Here is a 27,050-nt window from a genome sequence, read left to right as displayed (position 1 = left end):
ATGTATGTACATTATATATATATATATATATATATATATATATATATATATATATATATATATATATATATATATATATATATATATATATATGTATGTATATCACATGTAATGGTGGCCAATATTCATAAAGAGTGCTCTATGCCAAGGCAAAGCTAGAATATCACATAGTATACTTAACTAAAATATCATCATACTGCTACTCGGAGTTTCACGGGTATATATATATATATATATATATATATATATATATATATATATATATATATATATATATGGCCCTAACATATGGGTTTTATACGGATGGGACCATAACATTCATGTAAAACATTCATGTGACCTATGACCCCTCAGAGAAAACGTCAGTCTGGACTAGTGGGAATATTGAGGCGGTGCCATTCATTATATAGGCCATCCCTAGACCATCCCTTGAAAACAGATTAATTATTTGCACCCCCCCCCACCACATGGGGTGTTCCCACAGAGTAACTCCACATACGATTTCCGTGTGTTAAAAGTAAAGTAGTCCGTTGCGATGAGCAGGTCACTGCATAAGCCAGGTCTCCTACATAAGCCACATTACTTTATAAGGCATTATTCGGATTCCCAAGGTGATTCTTAATGTTCGGTCACTGCACGACCTCTAATTATGCGAGGCAGCCAATTGTGAGAAAGACTGTTGTTGTAGTATTTGAGAGCATAGGCCTACAGTAGCATAGTACTGAATAAATAATCTCCGATATAGAGAACCTTCCAAGGCCCTCCCATTAAAGCACATCAACCCCACCAACCCCCCCCCCCCCCACCCAGTACCGTGTTCTCTTAGCTGTCGATACCAGGTTAAAGTATAAGCGCAAATTACAAAATGAAATCATATCCTTAATGTAAACTTGCATATAACGCTACGCTACTATATACTAGTTGAAAATATTATTAGCCTAACTGCAGGTCACCGACTTTGTATGGTATTATCTGTAATAAGCCAAGTGTGCAGGTTATCATACGGAAACATGTCTAACTTAACTTCCTTTAATTGAAAATCCAAATCTGTAATGTTTACTCACGTCTGAGAGGTATTTTCTTATTCTGCTAGTATCGTATACGAGACTGTAAGCGCATCCCCTGTAGTTTGTGCCGTTATTCCTGTTAGTAATGCAACTACCAATGGTGAAGTAGGCTAATAACTGGTTGCGTAGGAGAGAACAGCATACTAGGAAGCAGAATAACACAATAACAAGCGACAAAACACACCACGTAGTACTTTGTTGAGGACCAACTGTAGATTTGACCTTGTCAAGGATTTGTAAAGGGAAACGCCGCAGGAACTCAAATCCACTTGGCTCGTAGGTCTAGACAGGTTCGCCTCACCTCACTGAAATATCCGCGCTAGCTATATAAGCGAGCGCCAATATGAATTATCGATTTGAATCCCTGTAAATTCGCAGCTCTGCCAAAGTATATGACCGGGTAAAGCATATTTCGTATTTGTACTGTGAAACAACCTGAATAGACGCCAATGAACTCCATTGAAAATGTGTTTGTTTCTCCCGGGTATAGATTTCACCGACACCCACATGCTAATATAGCAGAGCAGCACAGAGCTGGATTCGGTTTTGTTTATTAGGTTAAGGTTTTAATATTAGCAAACAGCAGTGAGCAAAATCGAATCAGTGAATATCATAATAAAAGCTATACTCGTAAATCAGTCTCAGCTGGTAACCTGGCTGTCATGGTTGAGTAGTTTAAGCGGTATTGTACGTGTAGCTTCTTTAAATATTATGACTTTATCACCGACAAATGATTTGTATAGATGTGAACAATTAGTTACCGTCAGTGCCCGTGCAGACCTTGATTAATACATCAATACAGAGTCAGTTTACGATCGTTTCCAATATTGTGCCTAATCGGTATAAGTGAACTATCATTGTATAAAGTCCGAGTAAAATCTGGGCATGATAAGTGTACGAACACTAGGCATACATGGTAATTGAATGTTTAGTGTACAATCAATAACCCGTGATCAGTTTACGATCAGTATTAGTGCACGATCAGTATAAGTGCATGATCAATATATATAGTCAGAGTACGATCAGTGATAAGTGTATGATCACTACGTACTAATTAGTCATTATATTATCAGTGTGCGAGCAATATCACGTGATCAGCTTACGATTGATCAATAGTGCATAATCAGTATTAGTGCATGATCAATATATATAGTCAGAGTAATATACGATCAGTGCATGATAAGTGTATGACCAATACGTTCTTAGTCATTTTATAATAAGTGTACGATCAATAGCTGTGATCAGTTTACATTCATTTCTTTATTCCAGTATAAAAAAAAATCATTTTAATTTCTTTATTCCAGTATAAATTTATAGAGAAACTTAAGCTCTATTGATTATTACGATTAATCAATAGAGCACAATCAGTATTAGTGCATGATCAATATATAGTCAGAGTACGATCATTGCATGATAAGTGTATGATCACTACGTACTTAGTCATTATGTTATAATCATCAAATAGCCCATGATTAATTTAAGAAAAGTGAAATAGTACATGATCAGCATATGCGTGTGATCTATGTTTGATCAGATTACGGTCGGTGCATAATTTATGTGCGATCACTGCATATTCATTTTATGATCTCAAAAACCCTGCCAAATTATAACTGTCAACATATAAATTATGTTAAGATCTAAATTCTGACAAAATCGTGTACACAGTTCAAGAGGATACTCGACCTGCATTTGACTTCTTCAAAATGAAATTAAATGCAAGACAGTCTCTACCTAAAACCGCAAACTATTACGCTTTTTTTTCCATGAACAATTCATATATATAAGGCATCATAATCTTGAGAGGTTGAACTGAAAGGAAATCTGATATGGTACAATGAATTTGCGTTACAAAAAAATATATATATATATTTTAGGTTTGGTGTCTGATAGATGTAGAACAAGCGGTTCGAACAAATTCACAATTTTAATCACTAAGACCGCGTCCTACCTTTGATTCAAGGAATTTTCAGGGAATATACATTGGCGTAACGATTACCTTAGGGGCCCTAGGGGGCCCCTGTCGTTTGAAGATGTAGTGGCAAAAATCTTGCAGATATAGTAGGAATGCATGACATTTTCCTAACCGCACTCGTATAATGAGATTCGGTCCCCACATATCATTCATGGTATGAACCTGTATTTTTCTTTCAAAGCAATATGCTGTTTGCATCTTATTTTGTCTCTATTTGCTCGAGGGCCCCCTAAGGCACGTAAGTCCGGGCTTTACCCCCGCCCCCCTCCTCCCCCTCCTTACCCATGTCTCTGAACCACCCTGGCGTTGCGACGCTGGAAATATAATATAGCTTACCTATACTAATACCATGCAGCTACAACACCAGCGTACTGAAATTGTAACTTCAATTATGATTTTAGCCGATGAAACTTGAGTACTTGGATATGTGGATATGCTATAGACACAGCTGCACCGACCGACGGATCCGCAAGTTGATATTCTGAACGGGAAATCTATTAGTATCCGTAAATTAAGTATCGTTTGATTAGCAATTATCGAGACTCCAATAGTCTCACTGAGTGTGGCCGTAAATCTATTCAGCCGACAGCGTTATGCTAGACCATGTCTCATGGGGGGAGGGAGGGAGATCAGACTTGAATCTGAGGCCAGACACTGAGATAGTAACATAATGGTTTATACAGAAAAGGGGCGGTTGTCTTTGAAAATTGCATTCACTTTCCATACACTGTGGAAAGCTAAGATGACGTTGTAAGGTTTTCGATATTTCAGTTCATTGGAGAAGAAAAAAAAGGTGATGAGCGCATTTAAATATTGAAATAAAAATATTTTAATATCATATCAAGATTATGATCACTGGAAACCCCCCATGCACGGACTACTGCACTTCCCGTCATAACTACTTTCAAGTATGATAAATACATGATATTAATGATTGGAACTGCGCTACCTCGCCCCTCCCCCCCCCCCCCCCCATTCTTCAAAATGTTGAACATCAGTTAATGGAAGATATTTGCCTGCCGGCAAAAGAGTGAACAAAGGTATAAAGACACACTTGGCTCAGTATAGACGATACACAGTGGGCTAGACGGCGTGTTCACCTTGTTTTGCTAGTATACTTTCCGCGCGGTTCTATACAACTTGATTCATGAGTTCGTCGAATACATTGTAAGAAGCCTCATTCAGTATAATGGTAAGTTGTTGTAGCCATGAAGTCGTACACATGACTCTTGAGATTCAGTCCAGATGGGGGAATTACAGATAACTGATATGGGAACGACTCACAGCCATGGCAATGTATACCCGTGACTATACTAGCATATCAGATACTTGCCTCAAGCTGGTTGTCACACTTATTTTCTTTTCATATAATTGTTTTCTCTATATCTCTCTCTATCTCCACCTCTCGCTCTCTTCTTACATTTTGTTTACCGTTATTAGCAAATTGGCCAAATCGATGGAATGAATGGATAACCAAAGCTTACTTAGGCCTGGTACCTTTTTGTTTTCATTGTAAATTGTTTTCAACTTCAAATTACGGACTCGTTAAGCTATTGACAAGTCTAAAGTTTCAATGGAAGCTTTCAAGAAATTGCATTCCACCATTGTTTACTTGGCTGCAAAAGTGACATTTAAAGTAAGCATTAGTATAGTAAGTGAAATAACAAGAAAAATACTATAATTAGAGAATTGAAAAAACTGTGAAACGAAAGGGAGCAAAATGATGAATACACTTTGATCAAGTGACTTGACAAATAAAAGAATTAAGTAAGCTTTATAGAAATGACAATTACAACCAGGCTTCAGCCCAATTTATAAACACACATACTGCTGCTATTGCGTTTCTAAAACAACTGTAGAATTTAGTTTCCAAACTTGGTGAAGATTTAAAAACTTGGAAAACTAGCTTCGATTGTATTATAATGATTATTTTCATTTTTTGTTTGTTTATATATATATATATATTTTTACGCTTTTGATTTACTTTCATGGTATACAATATTATCACAAGATCCCCGGCAAACCAAATGACAGAGATAAAGTCTAGCTGGAAAGTACCATAAACTCGTTATTGTAGTGCGCGTACGCGCTGCGAAATTAGCATTCCTGGCCAAGTGAACGATACCTACACGACTGGACGTTGAAACTTAAAGTTTCATACAGTCTCTGTACATTTGCTGTTTCAAAGGCTACCGTAGCTGCGTAGCCAACTTATTCTGAGCTTGTCACGGCGGTCACAAGCGCCCTCACTTTGTAGGTACCTACATGACTATACTCCATGGTTGGTGATGTGTTATCCGCCCAAAAACATAACACCATAAACAAGCGAAAAGCTGTTCCTATATATGCTGCAACCACTCCACTCGCATTGCAATATTGCGTATTTGCAGCTCTAGTTTTCGTGTGTGTGTGGGTGTGTTAGGGAAACAACGTTGTCATGTAACGGTCAATTCCTTGTCGCTCCACCGAATTAACATAATTTTAGATATTGTTAGGTTTGTACACTCCATCGTGCCTCGAATATATTTAATATGTTCTTTAACGTGAATTGATCATTCTACCCGACCAATTGTATCTGTAGTAAACAAAACAAAAATAAAAAATATTAAATGTATAAGAAAGGGAAAAAAGATTTGTTTTTCAGGTGACTATTCCAATCCCCTTAACTCCCAAGACTACCCTGCAAGCTCCAGTACAAAAGTCATAAATATTCATGAAAAGATCAAAGATAAAGTTAACTACTCGATAGATGGTTCATAACTTCCTTCATTACCCACCCCCCCCCCCCCCTCATCTTATTCTCTTTTATAACACCAGGATTGGGTCTACAAATAATATTCCGATCAACAATGATATGGGAATGCATAAAACGTCAAAACCATTTTTTTAAAGCAATACTATAATTTCCTCCTTATAACAGACTTTAGACTGACCTGGCGAACAGAGCAGCCTCAGGGATATTCGCGACACGGTTCTTATGATTATGGTAATGACAGTCAAGAACACATTGACGCCGAAATTGTTTCTATACGTTTATTCCAGAAATGTGGGGTATAATATGATATCAAACCTATAGAGCCTACACTATGATTATGATCTATGACACGATTGATGGTGGCTAGTGATGAAATAAATAAACATATATATAATATTTGGTTATATTGTCATCGCTATATCGAAGTTTGTTAGAGTGACCGGGGAATTTTAACCGTGTTATATCATATATGGCATACCTCAGCCTTTTTTCTATCTATAAATATATATGTATAATATTCCCCCATCATGAAATTACCAACAACATGCAATGTACAGAAAACAAACAGGTTTAAACAGTGATTTAGATCATATAAATTGGACTGATAACCCTCGTTGATAACATCATTTGCTCTTTACTCCAGCTCTGTGAAGACCTAATATTGCATGTCCTAATATTGCTAGACCTAATATAAATATTGCATGTCACGTATCCGTTGCTTTGTAAACTTTTAAAATATCTACCTCAGATTTTTTTTTTCACTCTCTATCAAGCAACTAGCGACAAAAAGATGAAACGCATCAACAACAACAAAATATAATAATAATATATTTTTTAATTATTTGTTTTGCTTATCAACTTGGTCACTTACCTAATTAGATTAGTGTTGCAACTGAATACAGTTGACATACTATATGTCGTGGCTTAAAATTCCTAAAACTTTTTCTATTACATATTATGCCGTGAGTTTCTGCTTTCTTCTATGTATGAAAAAAAATTATAAAAATTACAACCTCATTTCAATACCTATCTGTCAATACTTGGGTCCCTATTAACAAAAATGAACAGATTTTAAGTAATTACAATGTGTAAATAGTTTCCCTAAGGGACAATGATATGAAAAGCAAATTGTCTATCAAGGGTTAAGAGCTGAGGATATTTGTAATTCCATCAAATCCCAAACAACTGGATTTGTTGGAATTACACATATCCTCAGTTCTTACTGTATTCCTAATAGCACATGCTACATACCGAATTATAGCACGATCCAGTTTTTACTTTGGTACAAAACTGTAAGATTTACAATAGTAACTGTGTTCTTTATGTGTATCGGTTGGTTTTCGACAGTAAAAGGTGAAGTGTACACTAGTGTACACTAGTGCACACTAGTGTACACTAGTGTACATAGCGCTGTTACAGTTTCGTCAATATCCGTTCTCATTGGTTGTTTTTCATGCATTCTGTTCTTTCTGTCTACTGGCATTGCTGTATTAGTATATTTCGGTAACTTCTCGAATCTCCGAAAGGAATATATGTGGGATACGGGGATTTGTTTTGCCCGTAACAGTATATGATGATTGTTGAAAATAACGCATGGTTTATGCAGCTGACAAATACGTACATTCGGGTGGCGCTTGTGCAAATGCCGGTTGCGCTTGTGCAAATGCCGGTTGCGCTTGTGCAAATGCATCTATATATAGTGTGCCTCTATATAGAATATGGTTTTTTTTCGAATCTGTTTCAAACTGTTTTCAGTCAACTTTTAATTAAAAGTACGTTAACATCGGTAGTTTTGTTTTTTAAGCAAACACGGTTGCTGTCTCGATATGAGTGGACTTGGGTTGAGAGTGGATCATATTTGGTTTCGTGCTCAGGATCTATCGTCCGTGGTATTTTAGACAAAATATTTCCATTACTCAAATGAACACAGTCTGTCTGTTAATGACGTTGTTCGTTTCCATAGTAATTTTTAGTTACAATTTTCGTAACGAGACACGACTCGAGTCAATCAATTTGGAAAATTACTTGTTGGTTTGTGTTACCCGATTGGGCCTTAAAATGAAGTGAGGCCGATTATTACAACTGTGTCTTTAATTTTCGTTTTGTGGCACAGGTAAAGAAAAATGAACAGTATGCACAGGGACGGCGGAGTCCATGTTGAAGTGAGAGGGTAAGGAGGTGAGGGGGTGGCGGTGGCGGTGGGGGGGGGTGAGACAAAGATTTTTCGAACGTTATCCTCTATGTATTCAAAAGCAAGCTAGAGTATCAACAGCAGTAAAAAACTATGATCGAAAGGTGTGGGAGTGGGGAGGGGGGGGGGTGTTACCCGCACAGCCAGCCGTCATGGTGTGAGGGCGCAGAGTCAAATTGTTGTCCCCACTTAAAGAATAATAGAATTTAATGCTCCCATTGATATGGCTTGTCATGACACCTAGGCTCTATGTTCCCTCTGTTATGAATTCGAATTTAAGTGGGGTGGGGAGGGGGATGGGCACTTGAAACTTTGACGAGGTCGGTCAGGTGAAGGGGTGTCTGCTCCTCTTTGATCGAATTTAGTTTCGGTAAGGGGGCCCAGTCATATGCAAAATGCATGGTGCTATATTTCCATCACCTAAACTAATTTTGTGTTTGTATCAAAATTTCAACTATTTAATATCAAACGTCCACTGCATCCTTCAATGTGATGATGATATGGCTGTATTTTCGACTTTTATCGCATGAAATTGGAACATTTGATAAAGTTCAAAATAAAAACCTGTCTTGAAAGTTAAGATTAGGGTGGTAGCATATATGGTGGAGAAGTATACTAAGTACGGAAGTGAATGGCGTATAAACACGCAAAGGTAACGAGAGTTCCAAATCACTGGATGTTGATGATTTCGGAGTTTTAGCGAAAATATCGGCTTTTTATATACATTTTGAGGGGGAAAATGTCAAAAACCTAATTAAGGGGCATAGATGAAGGTAAAGATGTGCGATGAACTGCAAGGGCATACTTGTTGTGTAAATGTAGGCCTGTTTTAAATTTGAATGAGTATATTTATTATAAGTGTATGAAGATTACTTTTGCTAATGATCAAAATTTTTATTGCGAATTTTCTGTCATGGCAACTAAGTTGGGGGGGGGGGGGAGGGTTACTAGGCCTCTAGCGTTCTACCACCCCCCCCCCCCCAATCCCTGGCTCAGTCGTCTCTGATTGCAAGACTTTATCATGCAATAACATACTCAACGTTACATGTGTTAAGGAGTGTTAGCTCAGTGGTTAACGCCGGTGCCTTTCAATCATAAGGTCCCGAGTTCGAGTCACTCCAAGATTAATATATGTCGTCCAGTTACAGAGTTGTTGACAATTGACAATTCATAATCATGGACGTTAAATATGAATGTAATGGAATGACTTCGGTCAGCTTGTGGGTTCGATAAGCCAGTGATGGCTTCTTCGCGAGTTCCTGCTTACAGGAGGATCTAAAATACATACATACATGAAAGAATTTTGATATAAACTCAAAACAGCTTGATAACTATAACAGCTATCTTGTACATTACTTTACACGCCATGCACCGTCCCCTTCTGTTTATAAAATGTCAGAGTTGACTTCACTGCCTTACGCAGATCGAGGATTAGCCTACATACAAGACAGGCGTACAATGTCGTTCATTTTCTTGTTGGTTCTTGACATACTGCTTGTTGTTGACTCGGTTGAGTAACAGGAAAAAGCTTTTGTCAACACGGAAACTATCCAATAAAAAGCAGGAAGGATCATACATCTTAGACTACATTCCAGTTTCGTATGCAAGTTAAAGGGTGTGAAGTCTCGCGCAAAAAGAAACGTCTAATGCCGGTAATCTGACCTAGTTTCGAATGAGGTTTAACAGAAGTTTTACACACCACCATCGATCCCAGAAAATACGCACACAGCTAATTGCTACCTTCGGTAATTAGACACTTGTGTTCAGTCAGTACATACAGCTGCGGTCAATACCCACAGCACCGTGTACAAACGATACATCGATGGACATCTCAGGTCCAGCTAAAGATAACAAGGTATCACGTTTCATTACTGTCTGCAGTTTGTAGCGATAAGCAGTATACTTCATTTGCAAGCAACGGAAAGTTAACTTTTTCAGAGCGCGGCACGCGGTTTGGGGCGAGTCTTCAATGCCTTTAAGCTATTCCGGTGCTTTGATTTCGCAAGACCTGACCATGAATCTATACGTGAGCTCACTAGGTAGCAGAAGTTAAACAATTGCCGTGTTCCTGGGTCTGTTTGGGTCTGAACACGTACCGTAGTGGCTATATGCATGCGTGTTGGCTCGGGCAACACTGGGAATCCTCCTCCCCCACGCCCCCCCCCCCAACCTCCTATTCACCTCGGTATTTGAGTGTAGAATATGCCTAAGGCTTTCGCCAGTATATATAGTGTTGCATATATATACAGAGATTATTCGTTTGGGGATACGTCTGGACATATGATAGTCATATTAAATGCATCTTGATAAAGTGTAGTCTTCCTCTGCGGAGGCCTGAAGGGTGGCGCTGTGTCAGTTCGTACCATTATGTAATCCAATACACTCAGTGTGATTATAATATATAGCTTGATGTCATATGTTTCTCTTCTTACCACCTGCAGTGATTTCATTCTCATTTGCAGGTTTTCGATTACTTCGAAGATAAAGAATTCAAGGTAACATTCCGCAATAATCTGATTATACTTATACGGTTAGGGCACAGCTATGCATATTCACTAATAGGCTCCGACCTTATTGATAGTACTTGCAGTAGCAAATAAAATTATATAAAAAATACGAGCTCATTTCGTTCGTGAATATGTAACCTTTGTGCCACAAAAAAAAAATCTTTCCAATGTAAAATGTATTCGAGGTTCTTCAAAGATGGCGGATACAAAACGCAGCTGTATAACATAGTGGCGTGCGTCGCAAGAATTCACAAGTGTTGGTCTCGCACCACAATTAATTATTCAATTGACTTACACACTAAGCGCTTCACTTTCAAGACCTGCCAAAGCATAGATAGAAGTTTTCAACTGGTAAATCCTACCCACCACATGATTGCTGAGATCTTGGCCTATCATGGCACTTGCAAACTTCCATATCATGACCTTTTAGATTTTGAGCTAGAAGAGGAGCAAGTGTAGCATACTGAATCCCCACCCCTCCATCTGCTCGCTCGGAGTAATATCAACATTTAACCAAAGATTTTCTAAAATGGTTTATATCACCATCGATCCTCCCTATTTTTACACATTCTGTACTTTAAATTATGCTCTTTCATATAAAGGCAGAACAAACGATGACAGTAACTGATAACATGCTTAAAAAAGCTTTACCTTTGTTACTTTTACCTCTTTCCTCTGACAATGGTTAACCTTCGAGCGGATGAACACTAATCGAATTGTGGTGCGGTACCTGTTAAAGGGATTTGCAATTATCGGAAATGAACCTAGCAGGCAGAGCTAGTGAACAGCCAATTGATACTCAAAAGTAGGTATGAAGAGGTCACCTGACATTAACCTTACAAAAACCCGAGTGACCGAGTAAAGCAAAGTGGGTAATGTGAGAGTGTATTGCAATGAGGCCTTCAAGAGTTTTCGCGTTAAACGTGTCTGCTATTTTAGCATACGCTTTGTTTGTGCAAACAAAGTGAAATGACCATACTCAACAGTGGAGAAAACAGGATTTCAAAGGTGGGGAAAGGAGAGGAGGGGATTTCCCCCAGCTGATCGAATGCTAAAAGTACTAAACTAAACACGTTGATCAGCAAAAAATGACAACTTCCATTAATTGTTTTTTTTTAACCTCGTGAAAATTTTGTCCCATAAAGTGACCATTATAAACGATTGTAAGAGACATTATTCTATCGATTTTAATTACATTTTGTGATATCGAAGTGAGTCTAGATTCCAGCAGGCAGGCGTTTTCCGCAGCGCCACTCATCGGTTCTATGAAAAAGTACAATGCACTTAACAATGGAAACAGAAAAAGTGACAACTGCCATTAATTGCTTAAGTTAACCCCGTGAAAAGTTTGTACCGTTAAATGATCATTATGAACGAATGTAAGAGACATTATTCTTTCGATTTAAATACATTGCGTGATAATGGAAGTGGTTCTTTGAGCTAGCAGGCTGGCGTTTTCAGCAGCGCCACTCATCGGTTCTATGAAAAAGTACAACGCACTAAACAATGGAAACAGAAAAGGTGATAACTACCATTATTTGCTTAATTCAACCCCCTAAAAACAAATTGTGTCATAAAAATGACCATTGTAAACGAATGTAAGAGAAATTATTATTTTGATTTAAATACATTGTGTAATAATGGAAGTGGTTCTACGAGCCAATGGGCAGGCGTTTTCAGCAGCGCCACGGCTTATCGGTTCTATGCAAAAGTACATTGCACTTAACAATGAAAACATAAAAAGTGACAACTACCATAAATTGCTTAATTTAACCCCGTGAAGAATTTGTGCCATAAAAATGACTATTGTAAACGAATGTAAGACACATTATTCTTTCAATTTAAATACATTGTTTGATAATGGAAGTGGTTCTACGAGCCAGCAGGCAGGCGTATTCCGCAGCGGCCACTCATCGGTTCTATGTAAAAGTACAACGCACTTAACAATGGAAACAGAAAAGGTGACAACTACCATAAATTGCCTAATTTAACCCCGTGAAAAGTTTGTGCCGTAAAAATGACCATTATTAACGAATGTAAGACACATTATTCTTTCGATTTAAATACATCGTGTTTTAATGGAAGTGGTTCTAGGAGCCAGCAGGCAGGCGTATCCCGCAGCGCCACTCATCGATTCTATGCAAAAGTACATTGAATTCACTTAAGTAGGTAAACAGAAATATTGACAAATGCCATTAATAGCTTAATTTATCCGTCTGAAGAAAGGAATTGTGCCCTAAAATGCCCAATATTCTATATCTTCTGTACAAATTGTGTTCATTGAGAGAGGTTATATATGATAGTTGTTTGAATTTCCATGATCTGAAAAAGTCGAAATATTCTGAATATTATTTACATTGCGAAAGATTTTGCTGGAGTATTAATTTTTCTGATTTCCTTGTTCCGTATAGTATACTGTTCCATTGCATCGATATGTTCGAAGGCACTGCGGGAAACACCTATACCTGCTGGCATCTAGGACTACTTCGATTATCATAAAAATGTAATTAAAACGAAAGAAAAATGTCTGTGCAAATATTCATAAAATATGTTGGTCAACCTAGGATGTTTATTTTTCCATTCATCTTCAAGAATACGTGAGAAGAATATATATAAAATTGATATAAGCAGATAAAAGTTTACTTGTCACTTGAGTCATTAAGCCTTAATAATGAGGCACAGTTTGCGGAATAATCTAATTCCCCAATATAAACCTAGGCCCTAGCATGCAGACTGAAAACTTAGCCATTTCTGTCTATTTCATCAGGTCCCTTCGGTATCAGAAACACCTCGCTTCACATGATCAAGTTGATGCTACTAACAACATTTTCCGCATATTTCATATAACTTGCGGTCAGCCTTTGACCTAACCAACAAACCCCGAGGCTACAGTGTTGACCTTTAGCAAGGACCGTTCGTGGAGATACCTTCGTTTGCTTCGTTTGAATGTTCAATTGGCTGTGCAACTGCACGATCTTTCATACCCTATGCGTGGTACACAGTGTTTATTGTCCAGTGCTGTTTGCCAGCTTCAGCCATGTTTGTCTTGTACACATATTATGTCACAACTCACATGTTCAAACTCCCTTATTATCGAACAATTGGCAACAACGGTTATACTTGTACACAACAGATCTTTAACAACTGAAACAACAAGAGTTTTGCTGAAATACTTTTTCCTCACAAATTTATCCTTAACAGAATATTAAAAATGGCTCAACAAGTTGTTCTCATAACCGGGTGTTCCACAGGAATGGGACTGGATTTTGCTGTTACCATGGCCAGGAACGAGAAATATATCGTGTATGCTTCAATGAGAAATCTCGCAAAGAAGTCCGAACTGGAAAAGCAGGCAGGCGACTCCCTCAACAAGACATTGTTTATCAAGCAACTCGATGTTACCAAAGAGGATGAAATTATATCCGTGGTGGCTGACATCCACGCCGAGCGACAGAGGATTGATATTTTAGGTGCGGGGAGAATGATCAACTTGTAAGGGGGGTTAAGCTGTAGGAACAATAGTAGGCTGGCAGTAGCAAAACGTTAGGCATCTACCGTACGTAGACCTAGGCCTAGACTATCAAGTTCATAGTTAGGCCTAGGCTATGTTTACAGTAGGCTAGTCCAAACCGATACCATGTCGATGACCGATACAGGATTGGTACTACTATTTCCACAGGTTTCTAGTTACACAAAGTATCGATTGCCCAAGTTTAGAACATCTCATTCAGAAACAAGTATTCAGTCCAATATAAACAATGCAATGCAACAAAATCTTCCATGCACCACTAAGAAGTGCAACAAGATGCTTTCCATTTGAACGAGAGGCTGTGAAATTAGTCGATGATCTGGTTTCTGTTATCTGCGAGTCGTGAGTAACTTTACATTTATAGTTGTAAACAATCACTGATTAGGTTCAAAATGTCTCTATGGACTGGAGGCCAAATAAGTAAAATTGAAGAGTCGGCTATACTGTTTTAACGTAGGGATATTCAAGGGATAGTATATACTTCCTGTGACACGTTGTATCCGGCGATGGCACAATAAATCCAGGGACTGTCCCGGGAAATCAAGGACTTCTGAACACCTTATAATGCTTAATACACAACTAGGTCACAAGTAGACGCCGTTCATGTATAATTCATTTCACTAAGCATATTGTTGCGCAATTTACATTACAGTAACACTATGTACATTACTTAGCAACAACATTGTTCTTAAAGTATGTTAGACTTAATCTTAGACACTAGCCTAAAGATTGACTATACACATTCTGTGCTAATTCTACTCAAGTTTGATATCTTTGGTATTTTTTATTACTCTTCTGTACAGTCAATAATGCTGGATTCGGCCAATTTAATGCTTGTGAGAAAGTTCCAATTGAAAAGGTACGGAAAATCTTTGAGGGGAATGTTATTGGCCCCACCCGCCTTTGTCAGGAGGTTATATCAGGCATGAAGGAGAGGAAAAGTGGAAGAATAATCTTTGTTGGAGCTGGAATGGGACTTGTAGGTAAGAGTTAACTTAATGCGTTGTAATGTTAAGGTTTCTCTTTATACATGTGTATGGAGTTTCTTAAAGAGAACTCTGCTCTCGTTTGGCAGTAACAGAGCGATTAGCCTTGATAAGTTAACATTCAAACTATACACAGGATTGTGTAGGGGAACAGTATCTGTTGTATGTATTACTTTAGGGATAAGGCAACTGTTGACTAAATTCATTGACGGGCATCGGAAGAGTTCAATATGGTGGCACAAGCTTTGAGTGGAAGACTTAGGACGTGACTTTGCTTTGTTTGGGTACTCCACAAAGTTACCTCAAAATATCTGTCGACAATAAAATTCCTAAATGTATTCTATACAGTACACAAATTCCACATATTTGGATGTGGGGATTTGGCATTTTTTTTTTTTAAATTAGAATTTGCAATGTTCAACAAATGGTCAGTTTTAACATACAAAAGGGACACATTGATTTACAAAAGTGGAAAACGGGGTATTTACAAGCCAAACAAAGGGGCACGTTATAGGTACAGTAGGACACTTTCTTACAAGACTAGGGGAATATACCCTGTTCCCAGCGGCTCTGCTGCCGCTTTATTTATAACAACAATACCTGAAATAATGATTGCTCCTATAACAGGAATACGACTGTCTGTGTGATAGGAGTAACTGCTGTTCAGTCAAGCAGGTATGGGTCTGTCTGATAGGAACATGTTTATATACCACCTCTGTGTGATATAGGAGTAATTGCTTCTCTTAAAGCAGGTTTAAGTCTGTCTGGTATTGACCCGTTTATTATTATAGGACATGTTTAAATTGTCTAGCATTTATTTAACTATTTTTTCAGGACATATCCATAAAACATTGCTGTCATTAATTTTACAGTGGTTTCTTCTGATTTCAGGATATCCATTCAATGAGTACTACAGTGCCGCTAAGTTTGCCATGGAAGGATTTGCAGAAGCCTTTGCACCAATTGGTAGACATTTCAACATTTGGTAAGTAACCTTGAGCCGTCCTGTAAGTAACTACCAATGGTTGTGCTCTCATGTATACATTTTCATTTCCAGCATGCATTGTAAGTTGCAGTACCTTGCAGCTGTAATTAGCAATTACCTTGCAGAAATAATGTTAATATTCACAATTCTGTACCTGTGTAGTGACAATTCTAAAAGGGAATACACTTTCCCTCTACCTCCATCTCATTCTACACCCCATGTCATTCCTGCCTCTTCTTTACCAGTTCTATTATTGATTCAGTCTAGGGTCCAGACAAACCTATCACAAGTGACCACATTCTATGCTTCTAGCTAAAACATCTGGAAAACATTAAAAGCTAGGTATGCTGTATTCTTCACAATGTTTGTCTATTTCCATTAAAATGGAATGGCCAAAGTTTGAGATGAAAAATTTGCATATAGAGCCTTCCTTCCTGATTCCTTCCTGTTTAATTTGTTTATAACTTTAAGAGTGTTAGTTAACTATGTACAAACCTCCTTGACTAGGAAAAGGCACTTTCTACTTAAAAAACATGACTGGTGGTGTGGCTATACTAAGTACTGTATAAGTTATAAAGGTGCATAAAGGATTTTCAAATTGGCATTTAAAAGGGAAAAAATAGTTATCTATCATGAAATGATATGAGTGAAATAAATAGTAACTCTACATTAAATATTCAATGTATAGTCATTCTCTTACCACATGGTGTTTGTTTTCAATTGAACAGTCATTCCATTATTCATGAGTATTCTTACTTGACGAAGGTCTAAATCCGCAGGCAAGTAATGGGGAGATTAGGAATGAAGCCTGAAGCCAGGTGGAAATATTTCATGAGCTTAGTTCCAATAGATAAGGTTGAAATTAAATGTCTGCTGTCTAAACATAAAATGCATTGTGTTGCTTACGTAAAAAGAGCCTTTTTTTGGAAATAGCAAAAGGAACCTATGTAGTCAGGTTGGCGTGTGCGTGTGCGTTTGTTTTGCTATCTGACCGAGGACTTGAACAAAAGAATTTCAGGTCCTCGGTTGTGATTTCTAAAGAATCACCACGTCCTCGGAAGAATTCTATTGTATGGGGTATTGTTAAAGTTAGGGTACGTGGATTTGAACAATGGAAAATACAATGGGGTCCTCGGTCTGAATGAAACACAAACATGCGTGTATGTGTGTGTGTGTGTACGTCTGTGACATTTGCTTGGGTACACTGTAACTCAAGGGAAAGTTGGACTGAACTCAAACTTGGTATTTAGATCCGCCATAGTGAGGTGTGCCCAATTGTTTTTAGTGCCTGTGAAGGTTACCAAAGGTCAGTTAGAGGCCAAAAACCCAAAATATTTAAACTGCAATAACAATAGGTTGACCCCGTGTGACCTTTGTGTGCGAAGTTATATGTGGTCGAAGTTTTTCGGTCCGAGTAAGGATGGCTGTACAGACGTTTTGTTTTTTGGAATCAGGACATCAAACTACATCTGAAACTAAGGTCAAAAGGTTAAAGGTCACATTAGAAAAAATATGCTTATTTTGAGAGAAAACGGGCAAAAAAGAAAATGTTTGGTTTTGATGCTAGATTTGGATATCAAAGGTACCTTCCGATCAAAAATGTCAATGGGTTGACACCCGGGTGAGCTTTGTGTGTGAAGTTATACAAGGTCAAAGTTAATTTTCAGACATTTAATGCAATAACCCCCCAGTGCCAAGGTGTGACACGGTTGATATTTTGGGACAAGTTGCAAATGGTATAGGGGAATATTTTCAAACATAACGGTCATGTGATCCAAGGTCAACAAAGGTCAATAAATGTTAAAAAACTAGTATTTTGGCGGGAGAGAATGGTCAAAGAAAAAATGTTCGAATTTTTATAGTTTGATGCTATATTCACGTCTCACCGATCAAAAATTTCAATGAGTTGACCCAAGGTGACCTTTGTGGGTTCAGTTATACAAGGTCAAAGTTAATTTTTAACTATAGTGTTGGTTACTTTATGGGTACATGTAGGACCACAATTACTTGGACTATTTGAGCCCAATCTTGCTATGATAATGTTATGTGTATTGTCATATACCCCTTTGCAAGGAACCACAGTGCCCTTGGGCTCTTGTTATACATAAAGATATACATTTTTTGTTTTACCTTTTTGTCATAAAGGGTCAGCACTCTGGTACCAGGTCCAGTCAAGACAACTTTCATCGAAAATGTTAAAATGAATGATTTGGGGGCTTTTGCAGAAAGTATCGATGCTGATGCCGACGAAGAAACCAAGAAACTAGCGGGTAATATGTCAGGGAAGATGCAGAAGGTGATCGGATCAGAGAGTCAGTCACCAGAGGACATCACCCGCCTCTTACTAGAAGTAGCGGCTACGGAGAAACCCCATTTGAGGTACGCAACCTCAGAGGCCATGAAAAAGTTGATGAGTGGTAAATATGTTGACGTTACTGGAGATGGTGTCGTAGACAGAATGTGTCATATTCTCTCGTAGGAATTACTGCTACAATTGACAAAAAAATGGTTACTTTCATCCTCGTAGAATTCCTCAGGCTCCTGTCGATCATTCGGTTGGCTAACTTCCACCAAAAGAGTCTTCACCAGCATCTTCTGTCAGTAATCCCTACTACACAACACCGTGTAACATAGCGTTCTAGGATATACACTGTAAAAAAAAGCCGTAAAATTTACAACCAGTATTTCATATACTATTGAATGTTTTACATTCTTTAACTGTGAATTATATACGTTATCTGTAAATGACCATACAGTTTCACCGTAAGTTATATTACAGATTACCGTTAATTATAATTATTAACTGTATAATCTACACTTCCCAGTAAACCACTTAACAGTTTTCTGTAAACTACAAAAACAGATCCCAGTCATTTTATTCAGTCATTTTGCCTTGAGCTTTGAGTCGTCAGGGATTCGTTTGGCAGGGGGAAAAGTTCATTACCAATGTCTCTATGGGGCACCAAATTTCTTCACAGGGGGGACCAGGACTTTGTGTTGGTAAATGTCCCTCTCACCAGTTGGAATGTTCTTTCTACTCAGGTGGTTGGAGCTTAATGGTCTTCAGGTAATTTGGCTTAACTACTGTGTACAAATATTACATGGTACTAGCTGTTTATTTAAAGGATAAACAAACTAATGATAACAGTTTTTGGTTCCTTGCTTTAGCAAAAGGAACCTATGCAGTCAGGTTTGCGTGGGTGTGTGTGTGTGTGTGCGTCTGTGACACTTGCTTGTGTACGCTCTATCTCAATAAGGGAATGTTGGATTGAGGCCAAACTTGGACTATAGATCCCCCATATGGAGAAGGTGTGCCCTTTTGTTCTTGGTGCCCACGAAGGTCATCAAAGGTCAGTTATGGTCCAAAAACCGAAAATATTTAAACTGCAATAACTCCCAGTGCCAATGTGCGACAAGGTTGACATTTCGGGACAAGTTGTGAACTGGTTAGGAGAACATTTTCAAACTTATAATGGTCATGTGGTCCAAGGTCACCAAAGATCAATTAATGATAAAAAACTAGTATTTTTGCAATAACTTGAGAACGAATTGTCTGTTAGGGTTGGGAGTTACCTCAATGTAGTCCAATTGTGGACCCGCATCTGGGTGACCCTTGACCTCAATTTGACCGCTGGTGACCTTTACGTGTTTTGGGGATTTGTACAGTTTCGATGCTATTTTCAGATGCCAAAGGTACCTTCTGATCATAAATGTCAAAAGGTTGACCCTGTGACCTTTTTGTGCAAAGTTATAAGGGGGTCGGAGTTAAAATGGTTGTACAGACTTGTCGTTTTGTTTTTTGTAATCAGGAGATAAAACTACATCTGAAACCAAGGTATAAAAGTCAAAGGTCACATTAGAAAAAATATGCTTATTTAGGGAGGAAACGAACAATTTTGTAATCAGGAGATAAAACTACATCTGAAACCAAGGTCAAATGGTCAAAGGTCACATTAGAAAAAATGTGCTTATTTAGGGAGGAAACGAACAAAAAAGAAAATGTCTGGTTTTGATGCTAGATTTGGATATCAAAGGTACCTTCCGATCAAAAATGTCAATGGGTTGACACCCCTGTGACCTTCATATGCGAAGTTATACGAGGTCAAAGTTAATTTTCAGACATTTAATGCAATAACGCCCAGTTCCAAGATGTGTCACGGTTGATATTTTGGGACAAGTTGCAAATGGAATAGGGGAATATTTTCAAACCTAACGGTCATGTGATCCGAGGTCACCAAAGGTCAATTAATGATAAAAAACTAGTTTTTTGGTGATAACTTGAGAACGAATTGTCCGTTAGGGTTGGAAATTGCTTCAATGTAATCCAATTGTTGACCCGCATCTGGGTGACCTTTGACCTCAATTTGACCTCTGGTGACCTTTACTTGTTTTGAGGATGTTTACAGTTTCGATGCTATTTTCAGATGTCAAAGGTACCTTCTGATCATAAATGTCAATAGGTTGACCCCTGTGTGACACTTGAGTGCGAAGTTATACAAGGTCAAAGTTAATTTTCAGACATTTAATGCAATAACTCCCAGTTCAAAGGTGTGTCACAGTTGATATTTTGGGACAAGTTGCAAATGGTATAGGGGAATATTTTCAAACTTAACGGTCATGTGATCCGAGGTCACCAAAGGTCAATTCATGATAAAAAACTAGTTTTTTGGCGATAACTTGAGAACGAATTGTCCGTTAGGGTTGGAAATTGCTTCAATGTAATCCAATTGTCAACCCGCATCTTGGTGACCTTTGACCTCTGGTGACCTTTACTTGTTATTGGGGATTTTTACAGTTTCGATGCTATTTTCAGATGTCAATGGGTTGACCCCCGTGGGACCTTCGTGTGCGAAGTTATTAATGTTAAAAATTAATTAATGTTAAAAAACTAGTTTTTTGGGGGGGGGGCGGAAATGGGCAAAGAAAAAATGTTTGAATTTTTACAGTTTTGATGCTCTATTTAGGCCTCACCGATCAAAAATGTCAATTGGTGACCTCCGGGTGACCTTTGTGTGTGTGGTTATGTATACAAGTTCAAAGTTAATTTGTAGACATTTAATGCAATTAAATCCCAATGCCACGGTTGATATTTTGGGACAAGTTGTGAATGGGGTGGTGGAACATTTTCAAATTTAACGGTCATGTCATCTGTTGTCACCAATGTTATCATATCTGTTGACCTGCTTGTAGGTGACCTTATATCTCTTACATTTTTGACCCCATGTTCAGATCTCAAAAGTGCATTTCGATCAAAATCCGATCACAATTTGTGATCACAAAAGTGTTGGCTATAGTGTTGGTTACCTTATGGGTACATGTAGGACCACATTTACTTGACTATTTGAACCCAATCTTGCTTGATAATATTATGTGTATTGTCATATACCCCTACGCAAGGAACCACAGTGCCCTTGGGCTCTTGTTGCTTAAGTTAACGATTTATAAGGTAAAGCAAGAAAGGTCAAGATCCTACATTAACGAAACAAAAAAGTTCCATTGTTTTAGAGATATCCCCATTTAAGGATTACGTTGAGAGACTTAAAGCGTAGCCAGACGGCAACAATGAAACACTGACTTTCTATAATCCATTTTCACTGTTAGAAATCTTGGGTTATAATAAATAACACTCTTTTAATCTCACTATTACTTGAGATTTTTAATGGGTAAAAGAAATAATTTGGAAAAGGAACTTGAACTATCTGGTTCTTTTAACAACCAGGCAATTATGATATAGACTATTTGTGTAACTTAATATGTAAATTTCGTTGTTGTTGCATGTGCATCTACTCAAAGTCATACCATGTATTTCTTTTAAAATGTTTTTTATATAATACACTAATAATGAAATCAGGGAATCATTCATCATATTGAATATATTATCAAATTGAAAGTTAGGAAGAAAAGTTAGTCAGATATCTTTAAAGTTTCACACAAATTTTGAGAAGGACTCGCATGACCTTTCACCCCAAATTCTTGAACCCCTTTATAGACTACTAATCAAATAGCATTATACCGAACATTCTGCAGCATCCATTGAAAACTGAAGGAGAAGCACCTACGATAGTTATATAAAACTCCACATATATATGAACAACCAATATGACCCAGTACTTAATGAACACCTTACCAAACTATAGTGATCACCCATATAACTCTACTTAGGGGAAGCATCTTGAGTGTGTTCACTTAATGAACCCAGATGACCCCTGTATGACCTTTGATATACAATTCCTAAACACCCACATGACCCACTACTCAAGGAACAGCTATGACCAAGTTTGGTCACACGCATTGATATGAACACATCAACTTCACTGGTATGAGCATAAACTTGTTGATTGAAGGTAGTTCTTTTGATTACATGTCCACTACAATATTAACAGTCTTTTTATTAATTGGTCTCTCATTAATTACAGTGACCTTAATCCAGGCCGACAAAATGTTCCTACAACTTTATGTGCTATATCTACATGCAATTGAGCCTCGAGTGATTTGTAGGTTTATTTTTAGGCCATTCTATACCATTAACCCTTTACCCTTTAAGGACAATAGGCATGCAGCTAGCTTAGTCTGGTTTTGGATCATCAGCTGAATACTTTAAATATCTATTATTTTCCAATACAGTTACCTTCATGTTTGGGAACACAACTAATGGATATTTAACTTTATAAGCAAGGCATCAACTTGCATGAATGAAACATTTCATGTATTATAAAACTTCATATGATTGAAAGAACATAGTATACAACGTATGAAACGATATATGCGTGTCCCTACCCTCAACCAATAATGTTACTCCAACACAGTTAGAAACCGCAAGATATACACTTACAGGCCAAAGTAAACATGAGGGGCCCTGTTCAATTAGTCTGTTCTCATGTGTTTACGGTAAGGATGCTTGATGCCAGGTTGTCATTATCAGCTGTGGACAATATCACTCTCGCTCCCCCTTTTGTAGTTGCCCTGTTCATGAAAATGTTTTAACCAGGGTTTAACTTAAACTACAAGCGTAGTTAAGGCCAAATGAAATTTTCAGAACACCTTATATGAGCTACTACTCAACAATAATTGGGACCAAATCTCAAAGTAAATGTATTGCTATTTCAGGGAGGATAGCCTGTGAAAAGGTTGAAGTTTTTTTTTTTTTTAATAATCCAAGCAGACCACTGAATGACCTTTTTCAATGACCATTCCTGAACGACCCAAAGGAAGCAATATCCAAGTATCAATATGACAAACTACCAGACCTGAACAATACAATCTGTAGGAGAGGACGTTTTAATGCTTTCAACAAAATGGCCACTAATGACTTCTAGATGCCCTAAATTAAATTGGTATATGTTGATTTAACATGACATATACCGATTTAATTTGCCTCATCGATATATATTGGTATGTGTCGATTTAAATCGACATTTACCAGCCTAAATCGATGATATATCAATTTAAATCGGTAGAAATCATTTTACGATGCTAGAAAATAAGTCGAAGGAAATTGGTATATGTTGATTTAAATCGGTATATGTCGATTCCCCACAATTTGATACTGACGGCCTACCATACCCCTCCTCCACACTCACACTGTCCTCTCTCAACCTTGAACATGTATTCCTCTTCATATTGTCATTTGTGTTTTGTTTTGATTTTCATCTCGTTTTGCTGAGAACTTCTTTACCTTATTTGAAAGGATTTACGTTTGATGATAAGTAATTCAATTATTGCATATAATGTGACTATCCTCTATAGTATGTACAAAGAACAATGAGAAGATTAAACGAAAACTTACCTTATTAACAATGTTAATCTACATGTTTACACAAATCCTTAGTTTTACTGTAATCCTAATAGAGCATGCTACCGGTTTACTCTCCCGAGAGAACTTCTTTACCTTATATGAAAGGATTTACGTTTGATGATAAGTAATTCAATTATTGCATATAATGTGACTATCCTCTATAGTATGTACAAAGAACAATGAGAAGATTAAACGAAAACTTACCTTATTAACAATGTTTATCTACATGTTTACACAAATCCTTAGTTTTACTGTAATCCTAATAGAGCATGCTACCGGTTTACTCTCCCGAGAGAACTTCTTTACCTTATATGAAAGGATTTACGTTTGATGATAAGTAATTCAATTATTGCATATAATGTGACTATCCTCTATAGTATGTACAAAGAACAATGAGAAGATTAAACGAAAACTTACCTTATTAACAATGTTTATCTACATGTTTACACAAATCCTTAGTTTTACTGTAATCCTAATAGAGCATGCTACCGGTTTACTCTCCCGAGAGAACTTCTTTACCTTATTTGAAAGGATTTACGTTTGATGATAAGTAATTCAATTATTGCATATAATGTGACTATCCTCGATAGTATGTACAAAGAACAATGAGAAGATTAAACGAAAACTTACCTTATTAACAATGTTAATCTACATGTTTACACAAATCCTCAGTTTTACTGTAATCCTAATAGCGCATGCTACCGGTTTATCATATTTATCAGCACGATCCAGTTTTTACTGTGTTACAAAGTATTTAAGTTTTACAGTAGTTACTGTAATCTCTATGTGAATCGGTTGCAATTGCATATGATGTGACTACCCTATACAGTATGGTATGTAAATACAACAATGGGAAGATTAAACGAAAACGTACCTTATTGACGATGTTTATCTTCCTTTTTTAACAGAGACTAGAGTTTATGTGAGATTCGAACCGATGCGCATGCGTCGATGAATCTTAAATACTCGTGGTTAAAAAGTGTAAATGTTAAGTGGGTAATGTAAGAGTGTTTTGCAATTAGACCTTGAAGAGTCTCTGCGTTAACGTGTATGTTACTTTAACATACGCCTTGTTTGTGCAAACATAAGATTTCAATGGTGGGAAGGGAGTGGGGGGGTGGGACGAGATTTCCCCGAATGATTCATGCAAAAAGTACTACACTAAACAATAGATTAGCAGAAATGACAATTTCCATTAATTGTTTATTTTAAAATATTTGTGCCATGAAATGACGTTATAAAGGGATATAAGAGACATTACTTTTTCGATGTAATTAAATTTTGTGATCGAAGAGGGTCTAGATGCAGGCAGGCGTTTCCCCGCAGCGCCTTAATTTTTCTATGCAAAAATGCTTTGCCACTAAATAAGGAAAACAGGTAAAATGACAACTTCCATTAATTGCTTAATTTAACCCCGCGAAAAATTTGTGCCATAAAGATGACAATTATAAACGAATGTATGGGACATTATTTTTTTTCAATTTAACTACATTTCGTGACAATCGAATTGGGTCTAGCTAACAGCAGGCAAGCGTTTCCCCGCAGCGCCCTCATCTGTGCAATTCAAAAATACTTTGCACTAAAAACACAACCAAAGAAATGACAACTGCCAATAATTGCTAAAATTATCCGTTTGAAAAATGTTTGCCATAAAATAACCATGAGTATACTGTGTCCTCTGTGAAAATTGTGTTCTTTGAATATTGTTTACTGCGTATGAGAGTTCTTTGAATTTCCATGATCTGAAAAACTCGAAAATTCCAAATATTCTTTACATTGCGAAAGAAATCGCGGCCATTTTGTTTCTATAAGTCCTTGTTACAGCAATATTGAGATACAATTTTTTACTTAAGAAAATAGAGCAGAGTCCACGGTAAAGAAAGACATCTTGTTTGCATTTCTTTCTTTAATGAAACTCGATCGTTTTGTTAATATTATTTTGATTTAACCTCTTCAAAATATGTTTTCCCGGCATATTCTAACAATAAATGGTCACTTTCACCCGGGGGGGGGGGGCTTATCTGAATCCTCACTGTTACATGTAAGAAGAACATTTCTTATGATTAGAAAAGCAGATACTCTGGGCCCTCGTTGTAGTAATTTTGTGCCTTATTCGTGTTTGTTTCAGAGGGGTTTGAATGTGTTTTGTGAGCATTTTGCCATATATGCCTACACGATCGATATATTCTTACACGATCGATAAGGGCGCTGCCGGAACACGCCTGCCTGCTGTCATCTATAGAACTACTTCGAGTATCTCAAAATGTAATTAAAACAAAAGGAAAATGTCTCTTACATTCAGTTATGATGGTCATTTTATGGCACAAAATATGTCACGGGATTAAATTAAGCAATTAATGGGAGCAGTTGCTATCAGATGTCCTTGTTTAGTGTAGTACTTTTCCATTGCATCGATGTTCGAAGGCACTACTGGCGTCTAGGACTACTTCCATTATCACAAAATGTAATTAAAACGAAAGAATTATGTCTGTACAAATAATAGCAAAATATGTTGCTCAACGTAGGAAGTTTTTGTTTCCATTCATCACGAGAAAACAAAAGAAGAATAAATATATAATAAATATCAGCAGATGTGGGTTTACTAGTCACTGGGGTCATTAAGCCTTAATCATGAGGCAAAGTTTGTAGAATAATCTAATTCCCCAATATAAAAAAGAGGCCATAGCATGCAGACTTAAAACTTGGCAATTTCTGTCTATTTGATCAGGTCCCTTCGGTATCAGAAACACCTCGTTTGATAAGTTTGATTTAAATGAGGGTCAATGGAATATAATCTTTCAAATTCCGTTTAAGTCTTTAAGGGAAACAAAGATAAAGTATTTCCAGTATCGCTTTCTTCACCGTATTTTGGGAACAAATTATTTATTATTTCAAATGAAAATGACAGATAACCCTCGTTGTAATTTCTGCGGAGTTAATGATGAAACAATAGAACATCTTTTTGGGAATGTAATATTAGTGCTAGCTTTATTTTAGACGTTGAGCAAAGAAATTTCAATAGACGGTTTGTTTTTTCCAAGAAAGATGTTTTCTTTGGATATTAACTGTTATCAAAACATCCACTGAACTTTCTATTTTTTTTTTATATCCAATAGTACATATTTCAGAAGAAAGTTAACAATGGTTCGTTTATTGTAAACGAATTGGTAAGTTCAAATTTCAACTACAAGTGGAACATCAATTACATAAGAACAAATTACGTGGGCCGTTTCCGTTCCAGACTTTAAAGGCCACTTTTATTA

At 37.2% G+C, this 27,050-nt stretch overlaps 2 protein-coding genes across 7 annotated transcripts in view; one reads left to right on the top strand and one right to left on the bottom strand.

Moving 5' to 3' along the window:
* Window positions 1–1,584, bottom strand: part of LOC139969510 (soluble guanylate cyclase 88E-like) — an 86,496-nt gene extending 84,912 nt beyond the window's left edge. For 2 of the 4 annotated variants that reach the window (XM_071974552.1, XM_071974554.1), the window contains exon 1: window positions 1,065–1,584. The gene's annotated coding sequence lies outside the window, so the exon portion shown is untranslated. The remainder of the gene's footprint in view (window positions 1–1,064) is intronic. The other 2 variants (XM_071974555.1, XM_071974557.1) reach the window with 1 other exon arrangement.
* The window catches only part of LOC139969511 (retinol dehydrogenase 8-like), a 31,267-nt gene extending 6,390 nt beyond the window's left edge, over window positions 1–24,877 (top strand). Inside the window, exons 2-6 of one of the 3 annotated variants that reach the window (XM_071974558.1) lie at window positions 10,448–10,480; window positions 13,694–13,962; window positions 14,825–15,004; window positions 15,899–15,992; window positions 18,138–24,877. In XM_071974558.1, coding sequence (XP_071830659.1) covers window positions 10,448–10,480; window positions 13,694–13,962; window positions 14,825–15,004; window positions 15,899–15,992; window positions 18,138–18,471 — 910 coding nt within the window. In that variant the 3' untranslated portion in view covers window positions 18,472–24,877. Of the gene's footprint in view, window positions 1–10,447; window positions 10,481–11,146; window positions 11,298–13,693; window positions 13,963–14,824; window positions 15,005–15,898; window positions 15,993–18,137 lie in introns of those variants that run through there. The other 2 variants (XM_071974560.1, XM_071974559.1) reach the window with 2 other exon arrangements.
* Window positions 24,878–27,050: the final 2,173 nt, after the last annotated feature.

The sequence above is a fragment of the Apostichopus japonicus genome, chromosome 7, assembly GCF_037975245.1.
Source record: "Apostichopus japonicus isolate 1M-3 chromosome 7, ASM3797524v1, whole genome shotgun sequence".
NCBI lineage: Eukaryota > Metazoa > Echinodermata > Holothuroidea > Aspidochirotida > Stichopodidae > Apostichopus > Apostichopus japonicus.
The sequence above is the reverse complement of the archived record's forward strand: the minus strand, read 5'-3'. Positions and strand labels throughout refer to the sequence as shown.